Source organism: Ostrinia furnacalis, unplaced genomic scaffold (assembly GCF_004193835.3).
Source record: "Ostrinia furnacalis isolate ACB-3 unplaced genomic scaffold, ASM419383v2 OfSCF4659, whole genome shotgun sequence".
Lineage (NCBI taxonomy): Eukaryota > Metazoa > Arthropoda > Insecta > Lepidoptera > Crambidae > Ostrinia > Ostrinia furnacalis.
Window position 1 is genome coordinate 230,657 of NW_021134898.1, and position 26,765 is coordinate 257,421.

General features: G+C 37.9%; 2 protein-coding genes across 3 annotated transcripts in view; both read right to left on the reverse strand.

Annotated features, from left to right (window-relative positions):
• LOC114359811 (pickpocket protein 28-like) overlaps window positions 1-21,996 on the reverse strand; it is a 42,981-nt gene extending 20,985 nt beyond the window's left edge. The window contains exon 1 of the mRNA XM_028314323.1: window positions 21,823-21,996. Within this exon, the coding sequence (XP_028170124.1) occupies window positions 21,823-21,860 (38 nt within the window). The 5' untranslated portion in view covers window positions 21,861-21,996. The remainder of the gene's footprint in view (window positions 1-21,822) is intronic.
• gas2 (growth arrest-specific protein 2) overlaps window positions 1-26,765 on the reverse strand; it is a 452,494-nt gene that overhangs the window by 166,543 nt on the left and 259,186 nt on the right. The gene's annotated exons all lie outside the window — the stretch shown is intronic.

Below are 26,765 nucleotides of genomic sequence, written 5' to 3' on the forward strand. Positions count from 1 at the left end.
TGATGATGACAGAATAATTTTATTTTTTTATTAAGTCCTGTTAACCCCTCGTGGTTAGCTAAATGCTTATTTATTTATTTATTTTATTTATTACTAGCTTTCCGCCCGCGGCTTCGCCCGCGTGGAATTTTGTCTGTCACAGAAAAACTTTATCGCGCGCGGCCCTGTTTCAAAAACCGGGATAAAAACTATCCTATGTTCTTTCCCGGGACTCAAACTATCTCTATGCCAAATTTCATCAAAATCGGTTGCGAGGTTTAAGCGGGAAAGCGTAACAGACAGACAGACAGACAGACAGAGTTACTTTCGCATTTATAAAATAAAATATTAGTTGGGATTCATTATTGAGCAATTACATATTTGATCCAAATAGCGTCCTAAATCCTCTTTAGGTTTGTCTAGACACTATTGACTTAGTACGTACGAGTGGGTTCACCACTGCAGTAGGCCACCGAGGCTTCCGTCAACTGGGACCGCAATTAACTGGGACCGCGGTCCCAGTCGCCGGATGCGTAAAAATATATANTTCACTATAAAAGAAAAATTTTATACATCAAAATCTTAAGAATTCATTAACATAAATTTAGATAGTAAATTCCGTAACTAATGTAGTAGCCAATAAGCAATTCTAATTAAGAACATTAATAATACATTAAATATTTTAATTAAAGAAAGATCAAGAAATGTATACGGTCAAAAATTACAGAAACCGAGAGCACTATTAAAATCCTTTAGAATTAACGAGTAGAGAAACTTAAGGCTACGCGAGTCATTCATATTTCCAGGCATTGATTTTGTTAGTTTATTTCGGGATGGCTATTTTTCACACATTTTAAAGTAAGTATATTCCTTTGTCTGGACCCGAACAGGGTGGTGGACGCAAACAGGCGACATAACCCTAGTGACTTGTTTTGGCATGGATAAATAAATGGTTCTGGGGATCAGTACGTAAACAAACAGTTAAGTGTCAAACAAAATAAGTTTAAAATCTAACTTTTTACAAAACTAGCGTGTGCTTTAAAATACGTTCAGGTCACCGAGTAAAGCCCGTTAAACATTTTTATTTTTCCAAAGATACACGAAATGTAGGTACGTAACCTTTAGTTAAATTGAGTTTGTGTCTGAGTGTTCTTGTATTTACTACTATAGGTAATTAAAAACATACATAAATAGCTAAAATGTATTCGAATAAATTATAATAATCGTTTATGACTCATGCATGATGATGGATGACAGTAAATTTTTTTTTTTTTTATTAAGTGTTAACCCCTCGTGGTTAGCTAAATGCTTAGTACGTACGAGTGGGTTCACTACAACAGAGGCCACTGGCGGAAAATATAATAACTTTTCGGGTTCAAATCCCGATATTAGGACATTAAAAATTTAGTATGCCAAGGATATAAAATATACTTCTATACTAATATTATAAATGCGAAAGTAACTCTTGTTTGTCTGTCTGTCTTGCTTTCACGCTTAAACCACTGAACCGATTTTGATGAAATTTGGCATAGAGATAGATAGAATCCCGGGGGAAAGTACATAGGATAGTTTTTATCCCGGTTTTTGAAACAGGGACGCGCGCGATAAAGTTTTTCTGTGACAGACAAAATTCCACACGCGGGCGAAGGAGCAGCGGGCGGACAGCTAGTATTCAATAAAAGAAAATCTGAAAAGACGATCGTTTTCTTCCTAGAACTCATTTCAGTACTGGAGTTTTTATTCATTCAGCTAAATAACAATATTATCGAGCGTTCTGGTGCAATAACTTATTTGTCCACAATCTTATCAGTTACTACGTGACTGCGCAATCGGAGCTGATTAAACCGAATGATTCAATATTGTGTTTGCTTTCTGAAACTGCGTGTGTAGTTTAAAAATAGTCAATGAGAAATAACCTACTTCCGCATTACAAGCGATAGAAAACATGGCTAATGATGAAAAATGCTGAAAAAACTACCTGCACAAAAAAATAGGCCCATTTCGTTTTCGTGTATTTTGAGGAGTAATTTCGGTAAAACATTTTCAGTCGTTTCTTAAGTCGGGTAATTAATTGCTTTTTGATTGGCCTTTTCAATTTATTGTTTTGTAAGCCCCAGGAGTACGTCTGCGAAATTAACAATTTGGGTGTGAACTTTGATGTTATAACTATGTAGCTTTTGCTCGCGGCTTTGCTGTGTTCCATTCAGCCCTAAAATGATAAAGTAATCACGAAGTCCAGGAATTAATTTCTCTGTCATGTCAGTTAGATATCTATGCCAGTTCCAAACTTTACACCATTGGCATTAGGACAATACTGAATACGAATTTCGGGAGATGTCAGTCGAGGCAGAGTGCCAAAAAACAGCCGTTACTTCAGTTGGCAGCGTTGGCACCCTTAGCACTCTCGCCCCAATTGCTATTTCCTTACGTAAGCCAGATTCTCGATACAAGCTGGATATAAAGCTTTAGGGAACCTTGGGTGCCATAAAGGCTACAACGCAACTCTATCCCGCCATATGAAGTGGAAGGCGTTTCGAGCTCGCGATAAAATGTTTTCCAGACACGAGATGAAATAAAGTTACGCTAACAACTTTGTTCAGTAAGTGTTTTTATCTTTATTTTTGCTTAAGTTCTTTATGTACACAGTAAATACGGTTTCATAAAATTCTGGATATATTTAGGAATCTTTTGTAAAAATCGGGTGACATCTGAAAGTACTTTTTTTTATCCACAACGAGGAAGCTCTTGGCCTGTATCTCACCTGTGTACCTACCATGAGTTTACGTTAGGTGCGCTCGCTAGCGAGTACGTCAAAAATCTCTATGAAGATTTTGTTTCTTGAAAGTAGCCACTAGGGGCGCTGCACAATATGTCATACAATTAAATGTCATTTTTTTACGCAGTCGCTAGCGAGCACACCTAACGTAAACTCATGGTAAGCGCACTGATGGTAAGTGACGATCAGGTTGAAGGTGGAAGCGAGCTTCACCCGGAATCCTCAATCGCGGAGGAACTGGAGGAACTTATTGCTTTTTAGACGGCATGATCACCATTTACTAGTTTCTACATAATGTGCCCCTTTGCTCCAATGCAAACTCGGTCCGACTCAAATCCTGTGGCTTTAGCCGTACTGCCGTACATAGAAACTTAATCCGAAGGGAAATAAAATAAATTATATTTGCGGCTTGCGGAGTTGTAACGGTGGGAACGGGCATTGCTCAGGTGGAAGAAAAGTAGATTTACTGAGATTAACAGCGCTATAACTAAGAATTAAGACCCTCTTCTGCAGCTTAGTTTCGTTATAGCACTATTTTTGCTTTATGTATCAAGACAAATTACGCAGTAAGGTATTTAGTGGTGTTTTCAGAGAAAAAAGCTGGACGAAATGGATTCAAGCGATGTAAGCCAGACTTTTATTACTTAAGAATACTGGAAATCATAGGTATCCTAAAAACTAATGTATAATAAAGTTTTTTCCATTTACATTGCCAAAGCTGGCAAGATCTTACACACTACCCAAAAAGTCAAAGCTTCTAAGGTTTAAGCCGAACAATCAAAGCCTAACGACTGTGTCGAATGACAAAGCTACAGTAAAATGGCTGCTAAAACCAAATGGGGCCTAATGTCGCTGTCTCGAAGTCTCGAACAAAATCGGTTAATGCTGCCATTGCGTGCATGGACACCATCAATACAGACAACAGTTTTTTGGTGACAGTCAATGACTCAACTTCGAAATGGTACAAAAAATGGCCAAGGACGAAAGATAAATTTAAAAATAAATTATTCAGAATTTTTTAGTAAAAAGTTTTTAATCGTCAAAAAGCTCGATGATCCTGAAATAGAATTTATACTATACTCTGAATTGTCCAAAGATACTGAGGACACAATTAATTTTAACGACGCTCTCGTTAATACCCGTCGTAAGCTCGCGACGACATTGATCGATCAATTTTTGTATTCCTTTCCTGGCTGGTTGGGTTTAAAGGATCTGCCAGTGATATTGCAGCACTGTAAGAACTACATAAGAATACCGTTCTTATAATACTGTAATAACTAATGAACGTCCTTAATGATTGCATAACTTTTTGAAGAACCTAAAAACTATTTTTGCAAAAATAACTGCCTGAATGAATATTTTTTCATCCTCCTGATTCTGACAGCAAAGCCATCGCGTTGATTCTGCTAGGGTCACCATTCTTATGTTTTTGTCCGGACTTTCTCAAAGTTCTGGCGTTTGGTCTGTTAATTGAAATATTTCCGTATTTTAAGATCACAAAATAACGGTTTTGTTATTTTCTTTTTAGGATATTATATTTCCAACTTTTTCTGTTATTTTATTTTAAATAAGTTGAAACTATCGAATTGCCTAATGGTCTAAAGTGGGAATAGAAACCAAACTTCTAATCTTACCAGCTGTTGTCAGGACTTGATACTGCTATAATAACCCCAATAGCGTTATAAAATATGTCCTAGCTCTTTCCTTTTATGGCACCGGTACACTATGCATCTTGTAAACAAACTCATTTCAGTTAGTTTCACTGTGCGCCGATACTTCGGTGAGCGTGTTTGCACTTCTATTCGATGAATATCCCGCATAGTGTAACTGCGCCATGATATTACCAGCTTTTGTCAGGAAAAAAAAGTGTAACTGCGCCATATATTTCCAGCTTTTTTTCAGGACTTGATATAGCTATAAGCTAGATGGTAACCCCAATCGCGTAATCTTTCTGGCACTTCCCTTTTACGGCCACTCCTCGCTATTAAGGGCCCTTTGTTTTTCTCTGCCACTTGGCCGTTATCTGCGATAATATTACTTTTAGCATTATTGAGACCGTTCCATCCACCTTCTGGTTAGCGGTGGAAATTCTCTCGGGCTAAGTCAATATTGCTTCCTTAGGGTGTTTTTAATATCGTGCGAATTTTATCACGGACGCGGGATTGCCCCGCATGTTTAATGTCCTTTTCATACAAGTATTTATTGTTCCGCGTGCGTTTTCCGACGGTGGACCGACAACTTCACAAAGGTAGCACGCTGGATGCAGGCCGTTATTTTGAAAATCATTAGGGGCAGTGGCATAATTAGGGTTGCCAGGCGTCCGGCTTGTTTGGCTTTTTAGGGACTTGTCCGGCCAAATATTGCCTTGTCCGGCCTGTCCGGCTTTTGTTAGACTTTTTATTTGGTTGCCGCGCCAGGCGAAAGTCGAGCCACAGAATCATATGAAGCGCACGCATCAGGATGTTCACTATTCACTAATTACATAGTTCACTAATTGAACCACAAATGAAGCACAAAGTCCGGCTTTTGTGATTTTGGACCTGGCAACCCTAGGCGTAATTATACATTACCATCCGAGGCCCGTGACAAATTCTGTGCATGGGACCCTTGGCGTATCTAGGTTTATTTTTCAGGGGGGCATCTGGGGGCCCGTGGCTTTTTACAGCACCACCGCCACCCTACAATTACGCCACTGATTGGGAGGGGCCTATGTTCAGTAGTGGACGTCCTATGGCTGAAATGATGATGATTTGCGTCTTCTATTACAATAAATACTTGTATGAAAAGTTGTCACGCATGCGGGACAATCCCGCGTCCGTGATGAAATCCGAACGATATTAAAAACACCCTAATGTTTTCCTGTTGACGAGTCTATTTTTGCTTGATGATGTGTTTGTTGCTACGCTATCACCAATTCTTGCAATTCATACCCACATACTAATCAATACCACGGTATAGGTGGTATAGGTATTAGGTATCCGCTCTGATCGAGGTAAATCCTTACTTCCCAACTAATATCATATCATAAATGCCTCTCTCTGTCTGTCTGTTACGCTTTTATGCCTAAACCACTAAACTGATTTTGAAGAAATTTGGTATAAAGATAGTTTGAGTCCTGAAAGGATAAGGGGATAGATTTTACGGCGGTTTTTGAAACAGGAAAGTGCGTGATAAAAAAAATCTGTGAGACTAAATTTCACCCGGGCAAAGTCGGGGCAAAAGCTAGTGGAGTGGATTCTATAATGATTTTGCAATTCTACACTTTATGAAAAATGGGGAGCATTTCTGTCCAACTACTACGAGAATATCATCCTCCTATTCCTATGATGTAAACATGGTGGATTTTACAAAACACAACATGTAGCTTGATGTTAAAGTAGGCTTTGGCATACGAGTTATTCGAAACCAAAGAGGAAAATTTTTTTTCTCAACATCTGAAAAAGGGAACTAAAAACGAGTAACGCAATCACATTGATCTTTCAGCTGTTCAGGGAATTCTGAATAATGAAATTCAGAGCACGCTTTTTTATTTGCGGGTATGTCTGGAATCTAGATTTCCAATGAAACCTACCTACTGCCATTGAAATACGAATTTACTTAATACTAACCCTATTTTTTAAGAATTCAGTTCTTGAAGCAATAGTACCTGGGATATTTTGTGATCAAACTAAATGCTCAAAATGATGAAAAAATTGTGTCAACTTCGACAAACAACTTTTAGCGATGGATAAACAATTGTTTTCGTCCACGCACAAGAAAAAAAAACAAATACAACTATGCAATTATTGTCTCAAGCTGTCTTTCAATAACACGTAAAATAAATAAGTGACGATTGAAAATTTATAAATAATGGCAGATGATTTTCACGAAAACAAACCAAAAAGTAACCACCAGCACTAATCATCATCATCATAATCGTCGTCGGGTCATTTAATATCTGCAGGAGCAAGACCCTCTCTGATGAGGATTTGGTCAATAACATCACTACATTCCCTACTATCAAATTAATCTTGAGTTATTCGCCATCTCGCACGAATAAAACTCAAAAACACGATCGTGCGACTTGGTAGCAAAAATTTTACCTAATGTAATATTTTTGTCCTCAACTCGCACGCAGTTAAAAGATTCAGATTTACATATTCAAGCGAGATGACGATGAAATTATTAGGTAAATCGAATGGTGCCAAGAAGCACAAAAATCATGGGATTTTTTTCGTGCGAAATGACGAATAACTAATGAATCGGTATCAATACAATACAATACAAAATCATTTATTGTGAATCATAGGNATCGACTAAGAGATTATGATGTTCCAAGAAATCCGCACCTAATATCGGTTGAGACACGTCCGCGATAATAAAGGTCCACCTGTATGGTCGACGTAACTTTAAGTTTACAATTAATGTTTTTGTGCCATATGTTTTAATTTGACTATTATTGGCTGCATACAGCTTATAATCAGAACATGTTTCTGACAACTTTTGTTTTTTCGAAACATTGGCACCTGTATCTACCAAAAATTGAAGTTTATTTTCTTGGTCATATATGTGGGATTATTTCACTGAAAAGCTGGTTCTATTCGTAACACTTCGTTTTATTGGAATCGTACATCTTTTACAGACAGCTCACGTCATAAGAATCTCAACTGACATAAAAAGTAACCGATAACGTTATAACGTTATATAAAAATAAAAAATAAACTAAAATAAACTCGTTATTCCCACACGGCTGTCCTGATTATTCATCTGTCCCAGATGAAATATCTTCGTCTTCAGTAGTGATCCACGGCTTCATGAAATCAGCAGAACTAGTCGTATTGTTAGGGCCTTCTGTATTTCCGATTTTCTTCAATCCGTATCTGTCATTACGGTTCTTCTTTATAATTTCGTAAGGACCAAGAAATGTTGGGTAAAGCTTGCTTCCCTGAGAGAATTGCGTCTTCTTGATAGCAACCAAATCTCCTATCTCATATGGTGTGGCTTCTCTTCTTTTCTTGTTATAAGTTTTAACATTTTCCTCTTGGATTTTCTTTATAGATTCTCTTGCCTTTTCTCTTAACTCTTGTCTTTTCTCTTTCATCCTTTCTACGTTTTCTTCTTCTATCATCTTAACAAGTTCATCATTTCCGTCTCTCATCTTTACTCCGAACATCAATTCGAATGGCGTCATGCCTATACTTCTTTGATAGGTTCCGTTTAGACAACGTTGGACAGCAGGCACTTTACGATACCATTTTGTGGGATCATCGGCACTAAGTTTGCTTAAAACGGCGATTATAATCTGATGGATCCGCTCCACTTGTCCATTTCCTCTGGGTTGTCCAGTCGTAATCAAATAATGTGTAATATTTTCATTTTGGCAATAATCTTTGAAGTCATTCGATGTAAAAGCAGCGTTACGATCTGTAATTAGTCGCTGTGGGGAACCAAAAACTTGTTGTTGCAGACTTAGTTTACTCAATGTTTCCTCCGTGGTCAACGTCTTCACAGGGTAAATCCAAGTAAACTTAGTAAACGCGTCGATCACCGTAAGAATGTACTTATAATTTTTATTCGTGGAAGTTAGAGGTCCAAGATGATCTATGTGGTAAGTTGCCAAAGGCACATCACCTTTATCAATGGGGTTAAGCATTCCTTCTTTTTTCCCTCTCTTATGTGATATAAGGATGCACTCTACGCAGTTATCTATGACCTTTTTGATTTTAGTCTGTAAACTCTCAATAAAATATTCTCTGTTGATCAGTTCTTCTGTCTTTGCTATACCAAAATGTCCTCTTTCGTGATTCTTTCTTATAATTTCGTTCTGCATCTTTTTTGGTACTACAAACAATTTATCTCCATTTCTTTCCTTGTATAATATGTCATTCTGTAATATGTAGTTCTGGTAGGGTTCTTTTTGTAAAATTCTTTTCAGTAGCTGAATGTGTTCGTCCTCATCTTGTGCCTTCTTCAGTCTTGTAGTCGTCTCAGTAAGTATTAAACAAGTAGGGTAACGGCTTAGGGCGTCGGCGTGTTTCATTCGTGATGCAGGTCGGTGTTCAATCTGATAGTCGAATTCTTCTAGAAGCAGAGCCCATCTGGCAACTCGTGGAGGTAAGTCCCTTTTTTGTAATGTCATTGTCAATGCTGAGCAGTCCGTAACAATTTTGAAGTGTATTCCTTGCAAATAAACTCGAAACTTCTTAATGGCCTCCACAATAGCTAAAATTTCTAAGTAATAACTATGGTATTTTCTTTCAGATGGTGTAGTCTTTTTACTCATAAAATGTACAGGGTGTAGCTGGTCATCTTTAGGACTTCTTTGTAGCAGAACAGCACCATATCCGTCGGCACTAGCATCTGTGTGCAGTTCTGTTTCAAAATCAGGATTATAGATTCTCAAAACTGGTGAGCTGGTAAGTACATTTTTTAACTTCAGAAAAGCCTCCTCACATTTCTCATCAAAAATAAAAACAGCATCTTTCTTCAGCAGATCAGTCATCGGTTTAGCAATCAACGAGTAGTCTCGAATAAACTTTCTAAAATACCCTGTTAGCCCGAGGAACGATTGAACGGCTTTGATACTGTTTGGTTTCTTGAAATTTGAAACAGCCTTTATCTTATCTTTCGACGGTCGAACTTCACTTTCTTTGATTATGTAGCCCAAATATTCAATCTCTCTTTTCATAAAATGACATTTCTTCCAGTTAAAAATCAGACCATACTCCCCAGCTCTTTTCAGTACTTTTTCTAACTTATTCAACGCCTCATTTTCAGATGTAGCCGGAATAATCAAATCATCGAGATAAGCTAATACGGTTCCATCGTTAATGTAATCACAAAAAATATCGTTGACAAATCGTTGAAAGACCGAAGGCGCAGTACACAAGCCGAAAGGCATCTTCATGAATTCATACTGGCCTAGTGGAGTCACAAAAGAAGTATACTTCTGACTATCTTTATGGACATTAACGTGCAGAAAACCATTCTTAAGGTCTAGAGATGTGAAAATCTTTGCTTCTTTAAGCTTATCAATTTGGTCTTCGATCAAAGGTAATGGAAACCTTTCCTTGATGATCCTCTTGTTAATGCGTCGGAAATCTATGCATACTCTGTAAGTTCCATCTTTCTTATTTGCCAAAACCGTCGGAGATGCGAAATCAGATTTGCTCGGTTTGATTACTCCTTGTTCTAGCCAATCGTCAATCTGTTTGCTAAGAACTTCCATTTCCCGTGGTGATAAGCGTCTTGGACTTTGGTGTATTGGTGTATCGTCAGTAAGTAAAATTCTTAATTCAACGTTACTCTTCTTTACTCTTTCTGTAGGTTTGTAGTCTTCTAACATTTTCTTAATTTCAATAGTGCGTCTTGAGTCGTCTATGTCGTATTCTACAGCTTTATCATCTTTTTCTACTAGCAGCGTTAAATGTTCCGTCTTTTCTACAGAAATCCCATCTTTAGTAAACTTGACTTCAAAATCTCTAAGAATTGGATTCCCAATTATAGAGTTGACAGGAATGTCGTTATCATCCACAATGTAAAACGTGGCATCTGAGTAGCAATCATCGATTTGAATTTTACTAGTGAACATTCCATGTGTAATTATTTCTTTTTCAGCTATTCCGGTCAAACGAATCTTCGAGTCTTTGTATGTTTTCACGTTTTCTTTTATCTTCTCATATTCTTTTTTAGTCATCAAGTTAACGTCGCTTCCGGTATCAAACAAAGCTATCATTTCCATTTCTTCAATCTTTATCTTCTTAAATGGTGCATCTTCCTTTTCTTCTTTCAGGATATTCAACGTCTTCTTTGGTTTATTGGGACAATCAACACTTTTGTGTCCAAATTCATTACATCCAAAGCATTTAACTCCTTTATCGCATGCAGAAGATTGGTGATCGAAAGCCCCGCAGTTATAACATCTTCTTTTTGTATTCGTAACATTGCTCGATCTTCGATGTTGGTTTCCTTGGTAATTTGATGTCGAAGGTGTAGGTTTCGTTTGCTTTTTCTTAAACTCGCTGTATATTTCTAGTTTTTTCCTGAACTCTTTAATATCCGCGGCGCCATAAAGTATAGCTTTGTTCACCTCAATGTCTCTTATTCCGTCTATAACGTACTCCATCAAGGCAGCATCTTCAACTTTTCCATGCAATGCTAACTCTTTCATCACCAAAAAGTACTGTTGGTAAGTTTCATCGCTTTTCATCTTCCGTGCAACTAATCTTTTGTGGATTGTTGCGCTATTTAGTTTTGGTCCGAATTCTTCTTTAAGCGCTTTCTTCAAATTTGTGTAGTCTTTAACTCTTCCAATAGACCTCAAAAATAGCTTGGCAGTTCCTCCCAGCAGTCTTTTTGCATAAACTAATTTTTCTACATTAGTCCACTTCATCAAATCAGCTACGTCTTCGAATTCTTCTATAAATTCTGTTACAGGATAGGTATCATCGCCAGTAAAAGTATTCATCGACTTCTCTAAGTCTCGAAACGATATCTGAACCTCAACGTCTTCTTGGTATTCTTCATCTTCGCTCGGTTCCTGACCTTTCTTCTTTGGTGGCATCTTTGGTAAAATATCTTTAGTCCTTTTCGTCTTCGTCGTAAGAGAAAGTCGTCGTCGTGTAGTACAGTAAGATATTTTACTTGAATTCATCAAAAATGATCACCGTCGTAACAAGAATTCTTCGTTCATAACGTTCCAACCATACAATATCTGATAACGTTATTTCAATAACGTTATTTTAAAATATGGCAATTCTAGCTTCATTCGATGGTCGGTAAAACAGCTCATGCCACGAAGCAAGTACGACATCTAGCGACACAAATGCGAACTGTACTGACATGGGTGACTTGCCTTTCGTAGTATTTTCCGTTATGATTTTTTCGGTTTTCTTCGTCTCGAACCATTAGTTTTCAATGATGAGCTTGATCCCGGACGAGCCCCCATAAAAGTTGTGGGATTATTTCACTGAAAAGCTGGTTCTATTCGTAACACTTCGTTTTATTGGAATCGTACATCTTTTACAGACAGCTCACGTCATAAGAATCTCAACTGACATAACGATCTTCTTAGGGTTGCTGTTTAAAAAGTAACCGATAACGTTATAACGTTATATAAAAATAAAAAATAAACTAAAATAAACTCGTTATTCCCACATGTATCTGTGGGTTTTAGCTGGCAGATTGCACGTACGCATCTCTTCTGTGCTCTGAACACTAGCTCTCGGTCAGTAGCATTACCCCAAAAGATTATCCCGTATCGTAAGATTGACGCATCATCCGCCGATATATCAACATCAACAAATCATCCGCCCACACGTGTTGTCTGGTCTCTGATTCTCTGGTCAGCTACTTTCTCCACATCGGGGTCACGATTCCGATCTGTTAATTAATACTAAGCATTAAGAGCAAGAACAACAACGTCTGATTGCGCCGACGTCGGCTGTCGGTCGTCCATCTTGCCTGATTGATGGGTCTGATGACCAGCAAATGGGTGTTCCAAGCCTACGCGTTTGTTATGTTTTTAAAAGGCAAAATTAAAGTTTATTTTTACGAGTTAAAAATATCCTCACGTAAAGTCATTATTGCAAAATATACGCGTCGACTTGAGAACCTCCTCCGTTTTTAGTCGATTAAATATACTTTTCTTACATTCTATCACAATTCTACGTTGCTTTTAGCGCCTTTTTCCTGTAATGCGGATTTTGGCACGCGTGCGGATCTTCTGCATGCGGGCTGCCCGCCGCATTTCATACATCGTCGCTGTCAGTTCAAAAGGATGTATGTTATACCAGTAACTGGTATTGGTTTTTAGTAACATGTTTTCCTATTACAGGGGCTCTAGAGAGTCAGCATGTTTTTGTTTAGACTTTAGACCTGTGATGCTCACAATTTCCATTGCTAATTACCAAACTTAATGATTCTTCCATCATGCTTATTGACTAGTCCGAATCCGAATCCGAAATGCCTCTCATTGTATTCCGTATCCGTAGACTTAGTATTATCTATGTCTAGTATTCCGTAGACATTAGCATTGTCTATGTCTAGTCTATGCCCTAATTCATCAGTTAACAGTATCCGTGACCCGGTCGAAGTGCGTTGTTTGTTCGTTTTGTGTGCATTCTGCCTTCGTCTATTGAACTGGAAATCGGTATGTGAAGCGAAGCATTTGTTCGCTCAACCATTGTATGGCTAAGGCTTATTGTCTGAGCAAAAACTGTTCTCGAGAAATACGTAAAACCTGTAGTCACACTTTGCAAGAGGTTGATTGGAAATTCCCTTTTATTTTTCATTGTAAAAAAAAACATTTAAGAAAGTAGGTAGATGACTAATTTTGATTAAAAAGTCTGAAAGCTTAGTTAAGAATTTAATTAGCTTTGTAGTGTCTACAAGATACATTTTGGAATGCGAAACCTTTTTATTAGTTAAGACCGCTATAAAATTTTTACTGCATCAACATTATTCTGCAAAAAACCTCGTGTTCAGGCATACTTGAGATGTCAAGCTGATTAATGACAGCAACATAACAAAGAATGGAGGAAATGTACATCCTCCTCGCCGGCTGAGTTATTATAATTNAATGGTGGGTGTGAACAAGAAATAAAAGTTATTTCGAAATTACAAAACGATTCCTACTAGGAAGTGGCGGAAAATAAAATACCGGGAATCGCAATTACCATAATACCATGGCATCCAACGCCCATTTCACCTTCCACGCTTACGAACGACCAGACGACCACCAAACTGTCCAAACANTATTGTCTCCGCAAAGTCCTTCAGAAAACAATAGTCTAAAAACACGCGGCCATTGCACGGGTGACGCAAGCAATGTGCTGCAACATAATAAATAATAATAGGCGCGCGGGGCGGCAACGTCTCGCCGCCCGGGACTAGGTGCGGAGCGGCAACCGCGCGCGGTCGATCGATGCCGCATTCGCTACTCTATCAATCTGAATTTAGTTTTTTCACGTTAAAAATCAATGTAGGCTACATATACCTACAAAAACACATAAATACATGCCGTCTAATCTGTACATAGATACATTTAGCAATAAATAACTTGTGCGACGTAGTTAGGTGTCATTTGCCTCGCAGTACGGTGTAATTTTCGAAATTGGCAGTTGTTGGTTCTCCGTACAGCGCATAGGGTGAAGACGATAATTATTTTGACAGCAGCAAGCGTAATGCTTTATTGGATTTGTCATTCCACGTCTAGTTAGTCGCGTTACAGAATAGATTAGTAAGAACTAAGAGTCACTGAAGTAATAAAAGACCTACCAACGTGGTATGAATGAAGAGTTGTTCCCTACATCTTGAAAATATAGAGAACTCATTGGTTGCAAGTCATACCTACCAATATTCCTAGTTCCTCATAACTAACTGAGCACTGCACCCGCAGAATTTGTAGTTTAATTAATGTAAAAACTAAAAAGTTATTATTATTAATATGGCGGTCAAGCGGAAGATCTGGGTTTGACTTGAAAGGCATTTTTTTGGAAATGGAATGTGGGGGAGTATGTGTCGAGTCAAGTGACAGGGTCGCACGATATCAGCACTAAACTACTAGAAAAATGGAAGAGAGATTTATCGGACTGAAAATGTCTAAAATATCAAATTGGGTTCATCATCCCCTAACAATAGGGTACCTGCCTACATTCAGGGGTCCAGTGCCTACACAACAACGGGCGTAAATCTACAAAAGGTCCTAAGTCCTCAACCCTCGCCCTCGTAGGGAGGAGGATGGAGCGCCAAATAGACACAGCCAAAAGTAGGAACATAACTCAGTAGGTACTAGGGCTTGCAATATCGGATAGTTTTCAACTCCTTAACTGATTTCCGATATTGGGCACTCAACTCCGGAATTCCGGTTCTAGTTCCGGAGTTGGTTAAAAAAAGAAAGCGCCTCCCGACAAACACGTACACGTATGTGGCCTCCACTTTAGAACCTTGCCCCATCGGCCGTCTGTTCTACGTACTATGTGCCCTGCCATGGAGGAAANTCCAAACATCCAATTAACTATCGAATTTAAAAAGTGCCAAACCTGTTTCGCATTCTTTAATTGGCTGGTAACCGTTACAACCACACTGTATACATACTGTATGTATGTATAGACCTATTTACGCCAACTTATCCAATTCGCAATGCCAAACAAGTTTGAATTTGGAATATTTACTCTCGGAGCGCGGGGCGGCAACAGTGCCAACACTGCCACCGCTTCCCGCGCGCACGGAGCGGCAACGTCGCCCCATTTCGCGCTCGAACTTTGTGATCGGAGATCAGCTGGAGTGGGACGTGTTTATGCCGCATGTAGCGAGCTATGTCGGTTTATACAGAAATTGTTTTTCACTCACGCGAAACTTTTAGAGGTTTCATGAATGATTTTTAACTGCGTTCGATTTAATAAAACAGCAACCGAGTTAAAGGTCGACATAATTGGCGGATGTTTATCGTTGAATTACAAACAAAGATAATTTAATCTTTACCTTGGTGTTAAATGTGCACTGATTTGGTATGGTCCAAGGTTCAAACATGTTTCTTTAAAAAATATCAAAGCTGACGAATTATAATTCCACCTTTATTTCTCGTATAAAAATACCTAAATTAGATAACATTAAAACAAATGATAAAGGAATTATGATAGAACGTTAGATAGGTATGTTTTCTAGTTTGTTTTGGGTTTCGGCTAGTAACGAGGTGGTTGGCATATTTCTAGACAAATCAATACGTATTAGAGTCGGCGGCTTCGCCGTAAATATCCGTGACCTGGCGAAGTGTCTAGACTGGGTTGTTATTCTAGCCTAGAATGAATTCGTCACTTATGCAAAATTTCGTAGGTTAAAATAATATTATATTTGTCGACTGTCATACATTTGAAATATCGACTACAAGAGCGTAATGACCGCGCCCTAAGTCGCCAACCAAATGCTAGAGATGGTTTCATAGCTGCAATTTTTTCAGCACCGTTAAATAATGGATCAACAAAGACAAGTGATTCAACATAAATTTACAGAATATTCGGTAGTCTACTTACAACGAAGCTTCGTCTTTTGGTTATAAAATGGAGAAAGACGTCAAATAATACAAAAAGCCGATAAAAATATCTATAGCAGGTGATATAAAATCACATGTGCGTCTAACTGTTCAGTAATTCGCAAGTTTATTAAAATCTGGTGTAACAGTACTTAGTCCATTATTATTACAAAACTAAGACAAATTTATTATGCTGAATGTTGAGATACTAAGCTGGGCGTGCCTGTAGTTTGTCCTTAGACGTCAGACAACATTCTAAGTTGGCTGAAAAGTTGTCCTCACAGAACCCGTGCTGAGAAATATATCTAAATACCCTGGTATAGTCAGTTCGTTACGTTCCCTTCAAAATAACAGAAATTTACTTCAACTGTCAGAGTTAGTTTGTTAGATCGAATTTTTAGAGTAAGTTCTCTTGAAGTTTTACATAATTCCTGAGATGCTGAAGCTGAATTCGAAAAATATTATTATATTATTATGAAGAAATCACGAAAGATTACGAGGTCGGTTTAGTATAGCGTGACGTGATAACAACAGAATTTTCAAATTAATTACAGCCGATTGCTAAGATAATCTCGTATTACCTACAATAATAGCCGTTCGTGCCGCTCCACAGGTCTAGGAATCCAGCTATTTTCGAGTTGCAGCCTGACCTAGATAGTTAATGAAAAATCGATGGCCTTTCCGTTCGGACCGAAATGGAAATAAATTGTCTGCTTCATAGTGCAGCCATTTTATTTTTATTGGCGACGATTTCGCGAGCCTGATTGAGTCGTCCGGTGGCGCTGATTCGCGTTTATTTTTTTCTCTCGCCGGCCAGTACCCAGTAGCGTATGTATGTAGTGGTGTAAGTCGTATGTAATCAGTAGGCAACTATTCAGGGTCAAATTCAAAATAAATTCGTAGAATTCTGTAACAGGAAAGACCGGTCTTGTATCTGTCTAATTTTTGTTAGGTTCCGAGAAAATTTTGCAGTTTTTACACGTACTGTGTTATTTTCATCGTAGTCTGACACAATGTTACTCCAACACTATTAGTTAATACATGTTATCTGAACGAACAATGTCAAGTTATGCAGAAAGATTGCAAGTCATGTTTAGAAGATAAGATGGGCCAAGAAGGCCCACACAGTGCTTGGCACGAGGTCGCGGAAGGCGCCAAAAGCACTCTCCGGGCATGCCTTGGCAAAAAACACTAGAGTCACTAGACTACGGACAGCCAGTAGCAAATGTCATTTCAGACATTGACGTTAATTGGCACTTTGAATTTATTCATCCAACAGTTCATTTGCTTTTTGAGTGTGCCTCAACTGCAAGCAAACTGACACTTTTACGTGACCAATTTAACAAAAAATATGTTGTGGTATATAAATAGTATTACAAAAATAAAACACTTCAGACGAAGAGTAAATGCTATTGGAAATTTCAACGAGCATCGCTAGAGCGTTGAGAGATTCAATCAATAATCTATAGTTAATGATGAAATCGTTGGATAAACAGACGCCATGTCTATTTGCCGGCCGCGTGACAACAGCGAGCGCTACTCGCCAACCATTCATTACAGAGTGATTCAGTAATCAAACAATGCGTTATTAACCAAATTAAGTTTCACAATTCTTCGGGCTGATCGTGGTTCAACGAAGGCGGGGCCTTGACAGTGCGAGTCACGGCCACCGTGCATAGAAATCGCTCGTTGTGTAATAATAAACATTTCTGTTCGGTTTGTTCTGGTTTTCGCCGGTTGAAATTGTGGCGAGGTTTCTATGCTGGTGGCATAAATTGTCTGCACACTCAACGAGTAAGTACCTATATCGTTCCGTTGCGCAACTAGAAGCGTCGATTGAAATTTATCAATGAATTCCAAAAGTTTCGTATAACACTTTACTTCGAAGTTTATGGTTATTTTGAATTTTTAATACACGATAAATTGCTTTGCTGTAATTTTCTCTACTTCAACGTTTGCAGCAAAAATGGAATGGACTGGCAATTCGTACAATAGCCACTTACCTGCATAATTTATCACAATCTACTCTGACATCGGATGTTAAAATCGAGAAGTGGTTCGCAATACGGAGGCTAATTTAATATTGTGCGCGATGATATGGTAATTTCACGATTACTTCGACTGCTTTAGTAATCACATAATAACTTTAAAACATGAATACACGACTGAGAAATATTGTGAATTGTATCTGGAGCAGTTTTCAGCAAAAATAAAAATATATTCAAGGAACTCTGCATTATTCCTGACAACTAAATGTCTCTCTAACTTAAGGACTTTAGTATTAAAAGTCCCCTTATTTTGGGTTGTTTGATACGAAATATCTTGCGTTAATCAACCAAAGCAATAAAGAAAATCGTATTATTTGAATAAACTGTCATTTTCAAGTCACTTACTTAATAAAAAATAATGGCCCTCATTCGTTTGTAAGATCCTCATTCTCTTTATCGCCAATTCACGAGATATAGCATTTAATAACAGTTAAAATGAAAGTGCTTTAAGAATTTCTAGAATAAACAGAGTCCAGTTATCTACCTAAAACCGTACAGGGGATATTGTTATGGTTAAACATACAATAAGGAAAAGCATTTGCATCAGCTAAATTACGCAGTGAGTTAGCTAGCTGTATAATTACTTCATTAACTCTAAACTTAGATATTGCTCTGACATGAATGAAAATGGTAGATAACGATAATAAAAAAAATATTAAATAAAATCTTAAAATAGTAAAGAAGCAACGCAGTTTCCCGTAAAAAACCGATCCGTTCGACGAATGTGCAATTTAAAAGTTCGCACGATAGTCCCAGTTTTGCTAGATCCTAAATTACTGGATCCTCATGGCACTGCGAAACTGGATTGCCTGTCATGGGGGCGAGTTGGAAAGATTTTGATGGTCGTTACATAATCAAATACATACTATTAGAGGCCGGTAGATCTATTCTCATAAATAAAACACTGGATACTCATCTTTCACATTATATCACTTAGCACAAAAGCGCGCGGAGTCATCTCCGCGCGTCCCTCTATTCTGACGTTTTATCCTAGTGTGACATTGACGTATTGTCAATGTCACTATTACAGCATCTCATTGGCCACATCGATACCGTTATATTAACTTTTTAGATTTTTCATAATTAACAATACTAATAAACATAATAAGTATAATAATTTTGAGGTCAAACCATTATGATCGATCGATAGTATAGTATTAAATAAAATATAAATAATATATTTAAAAGTAACGTAAAAATAATGATACCGATCACGAACTCACGACGTGATCAATGAATTATAAAAACTATGAAATTAATAATACTGTGCCAAAACTGGAACGAGATCCGCATGAAAATTACTCAGTTCCAAATCATGTGCAACAATTGATTTATCTGATAAAATGTGTTGGTAATAAAATTACTTGTGTGCTTTGCATGCATTAATTTTAATTGGATCTATCTACCCGGATGAGTATTGGTTATTGTATAAAAGTAACTAATTTTCACGTTTTTTTGGCGATTGTTCATTATTGCATTATATTTTTCTATTATCCTGTCTGCCTGCAAGCGCAAGCGCAAGTGAGTATATGGAATTATCCCAACTAATATTATAAATGCGAAAGTAACTCTGTCTGTCTGTCTGTTACGCTTTCCCGCTTAAACCTCGCAACCGATTTTGATGAAATTTGGCATAGAGATAGTTTGAGTCCCGGGAAAGAACATAGGATAGTTTTTATCCCGGTTTTTGAAACAGGGACGCGCGCGATAAAGTTTTTCTGTGACAGACAAAATTCCACGCGGGCGAAGCCGCGGGCGGAAAGCTAGTTTCAAATATATCGGACACAATTAAACAACACAAAAAAAAAGAAAAAAAAAATGACTGGAACTAGTGAATGATTATCCAGATACGTGGTGTTTCCAGTAGTATTCTTCAGTAAGGCCTGATTTTTCAATCGTCAGATAGGTCTTTAACTGAAGAATAAACTTGTCATTTTGACATATACATATTTTCCATTCCATACTGAAACTGTTAATGTGCCAAACTTATTCCTCAGTTAAAAGTTATCCGACGATTGAAAACTCAGCCCTAGATAAAAACATTCCGTAATGTTACTATGAATTTTTCCCCCAGACCATGCCCCAGGTCTATGTATAATATTTGCAGCGCGAATTCGCAAATGATGTGGTTTATTTTTAACCACAATAAAAAACAATCAATTTATTTTTTCTGGTGTCACCTGCACATTTTAATTTATTTTGTGAAAGCTTCATTGTCGAACGGAATGAAAACCGTTTCACTATAGATAGATTCTCAAACTTTGTTTTATATTTTTTAAAAGCCTATTTTTATCAACTTATTTTCTATGACAAAAAATAAAATACACAATGAGTAAGTAAGTAGGTACTCTTGACGAATAGAATAGTGTATTTAAAGTATTTATTTTTAAGAATTTTTATTACTACTACGGTATAATATTATTGTTCATTCACAATTCTTTCTCTTCATTTTTTGGTCTTCTGTCTGATGTTTAAAGTCGACTGTTTTTTGTTATTTTTCTTTGTCTTCACGCTGAAAACTTCAGACATCTCCGCAAATGCTCTTGAATTTGCGTTTGCCAACTGAAATACAACTTTCTATTTTAATATTTTACTTTTTCATTTCTAAGTTTTCAAGGCCTGTATTCTGATATCTCTCAAGTATCGACATTCAAGAATAGATTCGAAGTTGTAATTGGTCAAGAATTCAAGGTAAATCACATACTTTGATCAATGGTTAAGTTTGGATCGAATTTTGAGCGTTATTTCAGAATACAAACCCTAGTAACAAATCTAGCTAGATTTTACGTATGAAGTAATTTTTGTCAGGAACACATATTTTGTGAAATATTTTGGCGCCAATAACACAAATAATCACGAACACGATATTTCAAACGTGGTAACGGCGTTAAAATATTTTCCACGCAAAATACAGCAACCTATCACAAATTCACAATACTGTCCTCCCTGTGCGTGACGTAAGTTATGGCCGCCCCCGTTCCGATGTAGGCTACATTTTATGGGGTTTTCCGAGGGTGAACCCGTTACGAATATTTTCGCAGTTTCGTTAAACAATTTCGAATATCCGAATGTTCTAGTTAGTTGGTGAATGGTGATAAGTTAACGTAATTTTAGTGTATTTTTTGGTCCAGTGCCGTTGCACATTAACTTTTACTGTTTTTTTTATCGATTCGATCGATGGTCATCACTAGATTGACATTGATAGAATGTCATGTTGATTGACAAGCAATGTCATGGCTTCTCAAAGTATTTGATGCTTTGCCCCACTTTTCCTTTCTTTAGATTATAAAGATATATCTTTGTACCTACCTACCTATTATTTATAAGAAATACCGAGGGAATATTTTTTATATTTATAGATTACGATAAACTGACTGATAGGTGTCTAACTCCTAACCTTCCTAAACTTCGTCTAAGTCAGATATCGTCTCCGTAAGTGAAATGTGACCATTTGGGGAGATAGGAAACTACTAGATCAATAGGATATAGGAATATGTCCTAACGAGTAACGGTGTGATTTGAGTTTCTTTTCTCAAAGATTACAGTTTGACAAGTGATGACAGTTTAACTTTCCCCGGGACAAACTTGACCTTCACTGGTTATTTTTTTATTGGCGGTCAAGCTGCAGATCCTGGCTACACAGGAGTTGCAGCAGTGGGAACGAGAGGGTATGTGTTCACGCGCACCGTTAGCGGAGAACAGTGGAGGTACTACTCCCCTGAAGCCAGTTGTCGCTTGCTCCAACAGAGCGAGCCACAGTCTGTGGCGGAGCCGCGAAAGAATGTCTAGGCCGACTAGCTCGGACAATAACTCGCAGTTCCGTCCCAAAGACTTTGGGAGGACACCGTCAGGTTTTAGTGAGTAGGCCCTGCCCATCTGGCAGGGAGAGCCTCACATAACCAATTGGTTCCCCTGGGCCAGTGGGTATGCAATTTCATGCATTTCCTGACGAAAAAAACAGTGGGTTCGAGAGGTAACTTAGATGAAAGTACAGTTCACAGAATACAAACCTGTGCATCGGCTGTGTCCGTTGTGAGTACTGCGCCATGTCTGGCTTAGCGCCGGTGGCATGGCTAGGCGCGGCGCATGCCGTCGCCCGCGCCGTTAGCTGCGAGCCATCGGCGCGCGCGCACCCTCACACACACACAACACACACCACACTGCACTCGGTTGCGCTGCACCGTCAACCTGTGGACAAAGTGACAAGTTAGATACATTTCAGGTTAGTATTTTATTTTTTTATTTTAATTTAATGAACGGGACTATTTTAGTAATTTTGTGCAACACAAATTGCTAATAATCTTTTCAAAAAGAAAAAAAAATGCTGAAACACGTCAAATAAAAAAAGAATAAGAAAGAAAGCACAGACAACAGCACATCAATTAACACTGTGGCATGTCGTTGTAATATGGCTTAGGCGCAAATTGTATTAAAAAACAAAGAAAAAAAAAACTTGGGATACAAATGCTCAAACTTCTGTGCATTTGACGCCCCAGCAAGATAAGACGCCCTAAATAAGTATGCGGCTGACTCCAAAAACCACCGACCAAAATGATCACGAAGAGAAAATAATAATTTCCTTGGATTGTTATATGAAGTGAAAAATCATACCGCATATTGTTATCATCTTTAACAGATTATTTGCAAGAGCAAGCAAGATAATCACGAGTTGCTCTAATATTGTAGAGGCCAACTAGAAGATTTGCCACAGGCCGCACCACGGCAAGACGGTTTGGGGAAGCCTGTTTTAATCAATGAAAATGTAATTATTGAAGAAAATATTTCCAAAGAAAATTCTAAACTAATCCCCATAACTCATTAACAAAATCACTTGGCGTGGGTAGATACAAAAAATTTCCAGTTTTATCTTCAAAGGAAGCTTATTTTGTTTACCGTCTACCCACACCTACTTTGTTCGAAACAACAAAATTAAATAATTTAATAGGGTAAAGGAAAAAAAAAACATACGGGTCGAATTGAGAACCTCCTCCTTTTTTGAAGTCGGTTAAAAATAAATACCTTCAAAGTAAGTTTCTACCACCCCCAGAATATTGTACAGTTGTGTGTGTGTGTGTGTGTGTGTGTGGGTGTGTGAGTGTGCGTGAGTTTTCATTTACCTAATAAGTCGCAAATCTCCCTCTTGAAAGAGTGCCTGGACGTGCAAAACAAATCGACTTGACTAAATTTGCTTCGTCGCGCTCAAATTTGTTTGGTCAGACAGAGACTGACCAAACAAATTTGAGCGCGACAAAGCAAACGCACACAAACGTAGTCAAACCATATTCATGTAAAAAAGAAAAAATATGTAAATATTTTTATGAAATTGATACATATCTTTTAAATACGCCAACTTTTAAGTTGACAGTCGTAAGCCTGTTGAAGTATAAAGGGAGGATATCAATCAATCAACAGCCAGCAAAAACGATTTCAAATTGCATTATTCATACTACGGTTGTATCTCTTCAAAGAAAATTGTATTTTAAAGTCATATTACGTGGATTAGTCAATTAGGAATAGGTACACCTAGTATCAAATTTACCTAGTATAACCCATCTCTACTGGCTACACAGGAGTTGCAGTGGTGGGAACGAGAGGTGGGAATAGTCCCGTGCTGTGGACACGTGGACAGTCAGCGTCAAATAATTCGTGACACCCAAAGTGACCAAAAAGTTGACAACACTACCTTATTCCAATGTAACAAAGACGTATGTCGCATTGCGGACTTTTTGACTACTTAGGCTGAGTTGCACCACCTAATTTTGACCGTAACTATAGCGATAACCGACGTTTTTTGTGTGGAGTTTGACAGATTTTTGACGTTTGTCAAAGTTAAAGTAAGATGGTGCAACCCAGCCTTATGCCCGTTTACGTGACATTCGCGAAATCATGGTTCTCAAAACCAAGCCGTCGCCAAAATAAAATAAGAAGAAGAAGAAGAAGAAGAAGAGAAGAAGAAGAACCCAGCCTTAGGGTGTCACGATCACGAACCATTTGACGCTGACTGTACAAGTTCTCACGAAAATTCGGTCTAATTCAAGGGTAAATAATATAAATTGTCACCTTTGTATGACATAATTGCCACGATCATTAACTTGAAAGAACCCTGTATCGTTTGGATGACAGAACTAACACGGAAGGATTAACGTTACCTTGGCAGGTTAAAAAACCTGTTTAACTCATGAGCTAACATCATGACTTCATAATAGAATAGTGAATAAGTTATTATGAATCAAATCCTAAGTCGAACCCTTAGTGAACTAATAATATTCTGAAGAGGATTCCAAATGAGATATCAAAATCTTCCACTAGACCCATGTCAATTAAAGTTAGCCTTCCAATAATTGAATTTTAAATGATTGGGTAGGTGGTGTTGGTGTACCGGGCGATGTGGAAATCATTGGAGGAGGCCTATGTTCAGCAGTGGACGTCCTGTGGTTGAAATGATCTGTAGGCATAGGCACTGAAATTAATGAAAACTTTGAGAAACACTGGTTAACTTAAGCAAATTCTTTTCAACTTAGGATTTGATGAAGCACAAATTATTTGAAAAAATTACGCATCTCTGGAACTTTAACTACCTACATTTATTTAGTGTTTTAGGTCGGTCGCATCAACATGCATGCATTATAAACGATAAATAATGTAGGTAAGGTCTAAAACGGCTTGGAATTTTATTCCATGTTTTACGTAAGATAGCTAAGACTTTTGTCCAACTGCCTACTTGTGAAAAATATGTAAAATTACACCGAACATGTAGTCAGCAGTTGGTGAAGTGAATAACAAAATGACATCATTACCTACTGTGTCTAACTTTGTTTTCGCTTGCATCTCCGAAAACATGCAGGTGCATGCTTATTAAGCATCTACAGCAGATATTAAATAACAATACTTTTAGCTTATAGTCTAGAACAGTGTTGTTCAACCTGGGGGGTCGCAGAGTACATAAAAACTACCTCAGGAAAAAAAAAAGATAGATTTATCCCAAATCTATTCAGCATAAACGTTGTACAGATTTAAATATTCCGTCCCTACAACATCTTTGTAACCTTATAAAATGCATGAAAATAAAAAGCGAACGGTCGGGGGGTCGCAAAATATTATTTCTGGGGTCGTATCATGAAAAAGGTTGAAAAACACTGGTCTAGAACAGGGGTCTCCAAACTACGGCCCGCGGGCCATTACCCCTGGCCCTGCCATCAATCCGGCCCGCGCGACAGCTTAAGACTTAGCCTATGTTTGCATAGGTGGGCAGAAAAATTAAAATTGTTATGGCCCTTGCAACATACCAAAAAAATATTATGGCCCCAAGGCTTCAAAGTTTGGAGACCCATGGTCTAGAATATCAAGCGAAACATATGCCCATTTTCACAATCAATCCCTAATTTTTAAGTCGGGGTGACTTTATGTAAACAAAATTCCTGTTAATTGTTACCATAGTCACTTAAAAATTAGGGATTGATGGTGAAAACGGGCATTACACTTTTAGAATTGTTAAGTGTTCACTAATCTTCATCTACACTAATACTATAAAGAGGAAAGGAAAGATTTGATGGTTTGTATTGAGGTTCCGAAACTACTGGACTGATTTGAAAAATTCTTTCACTATTTTTCTGATGAACATAGGCATAACGAAGTTCGCCGGGTCAGCTAGTAAAATATAAATTGAGAATACTGATGCCCGTTTTCACCGTGAATCCCTAATTTTTAACGGTACACATAACAGGAATTTTGTTTTCCCTTAAAAATTAGGGATCGATGAGTGAAAACGGGCATAAGTCGCATTTAAGCTCCAGCCTCGGAAAATGCATTCAAAATGCTTAATTCTCGCTAGAATTGAAATCCCAGAATTCCCAGAGGAAGCGACACGAGATTTAAAGATTTTATCATTGGAGAATGCATCCAATCTAGTCGCAATTACTTGAAAGGCAATAAGAGATGCAGATGGATTACCAAGCGCTTCGAGACCTTGGGATGTGAGAGGCAAGCGTGGCCTTCGATCGAGATGACGACTTCTGTAGCCTGTTTTAATACTAATTTGGGATACGACACTCTAAATAGCCTAGATAGGTATTGTTGACAATCATAAGAAAACATCTTTTCGTATTAATTAAGACAAAATATAGGTATGTACTGGGAAAAATTTAGTTTGTCTTAGAATATTAATACAGGAGAGATAAAGATAATAATAGAATAGAATCAGTCAGCAATAATGTATCTTTTTTTTATGCATGACAAGGCAGGTATTTGACTATCTACAATGTTTGTAAGTAGTGTCATCCATCAATCAATAAAAAAAAATATTAACCACTGGTTCTCAAACTTACTACTGTACTACTATACTACAGCTGCAATGAGCAATGCGTTTTATTATTATTTCCTCAGTGACAAAATTAAAATAATTTAAAAACAGCACTTCCTAGCCTACCTGCATTACCTACCTAGGGAAGTCTGATTACGTATATATAAGCACGAATGTTACATTCCTTAGACAAATTCTAGCTAGCTAACCCAGCAAACATTGTTTTGCACCTAAGGGTAGGTATGAACGTACCTACACGCAAAATTACATAAGATTCGGTTGAGACATTTCGGAGGAGTTTTGTTACAAACTCTGTGACACGAGAATTATATTATTTTAGACTAGTACTTATCCTACTCGTACCTAGGGTTGCCAGGTCCAAAAACACAAAAGTCGGACTCTGTGCTTCATTTTACCCTACAAGCCGGACATACCTTTTCAATAGCTAACGTACCATGATGTCACGGGGGGGGTGCAATAAGCGTCATAGCTCATGAGTGGGTACTATCATCTTTGAATGAACATTATTCTGTGGCTCGAGTTTCGACTGGCGCAGCAGCCACATTAAAAGCCTAACAAAAGCCGGACAGGCCGGACAAGCCCCTAAAAAGCCAAACATGTCCGGCTAAAGCCGGATGCCTGGCAACCCTACTC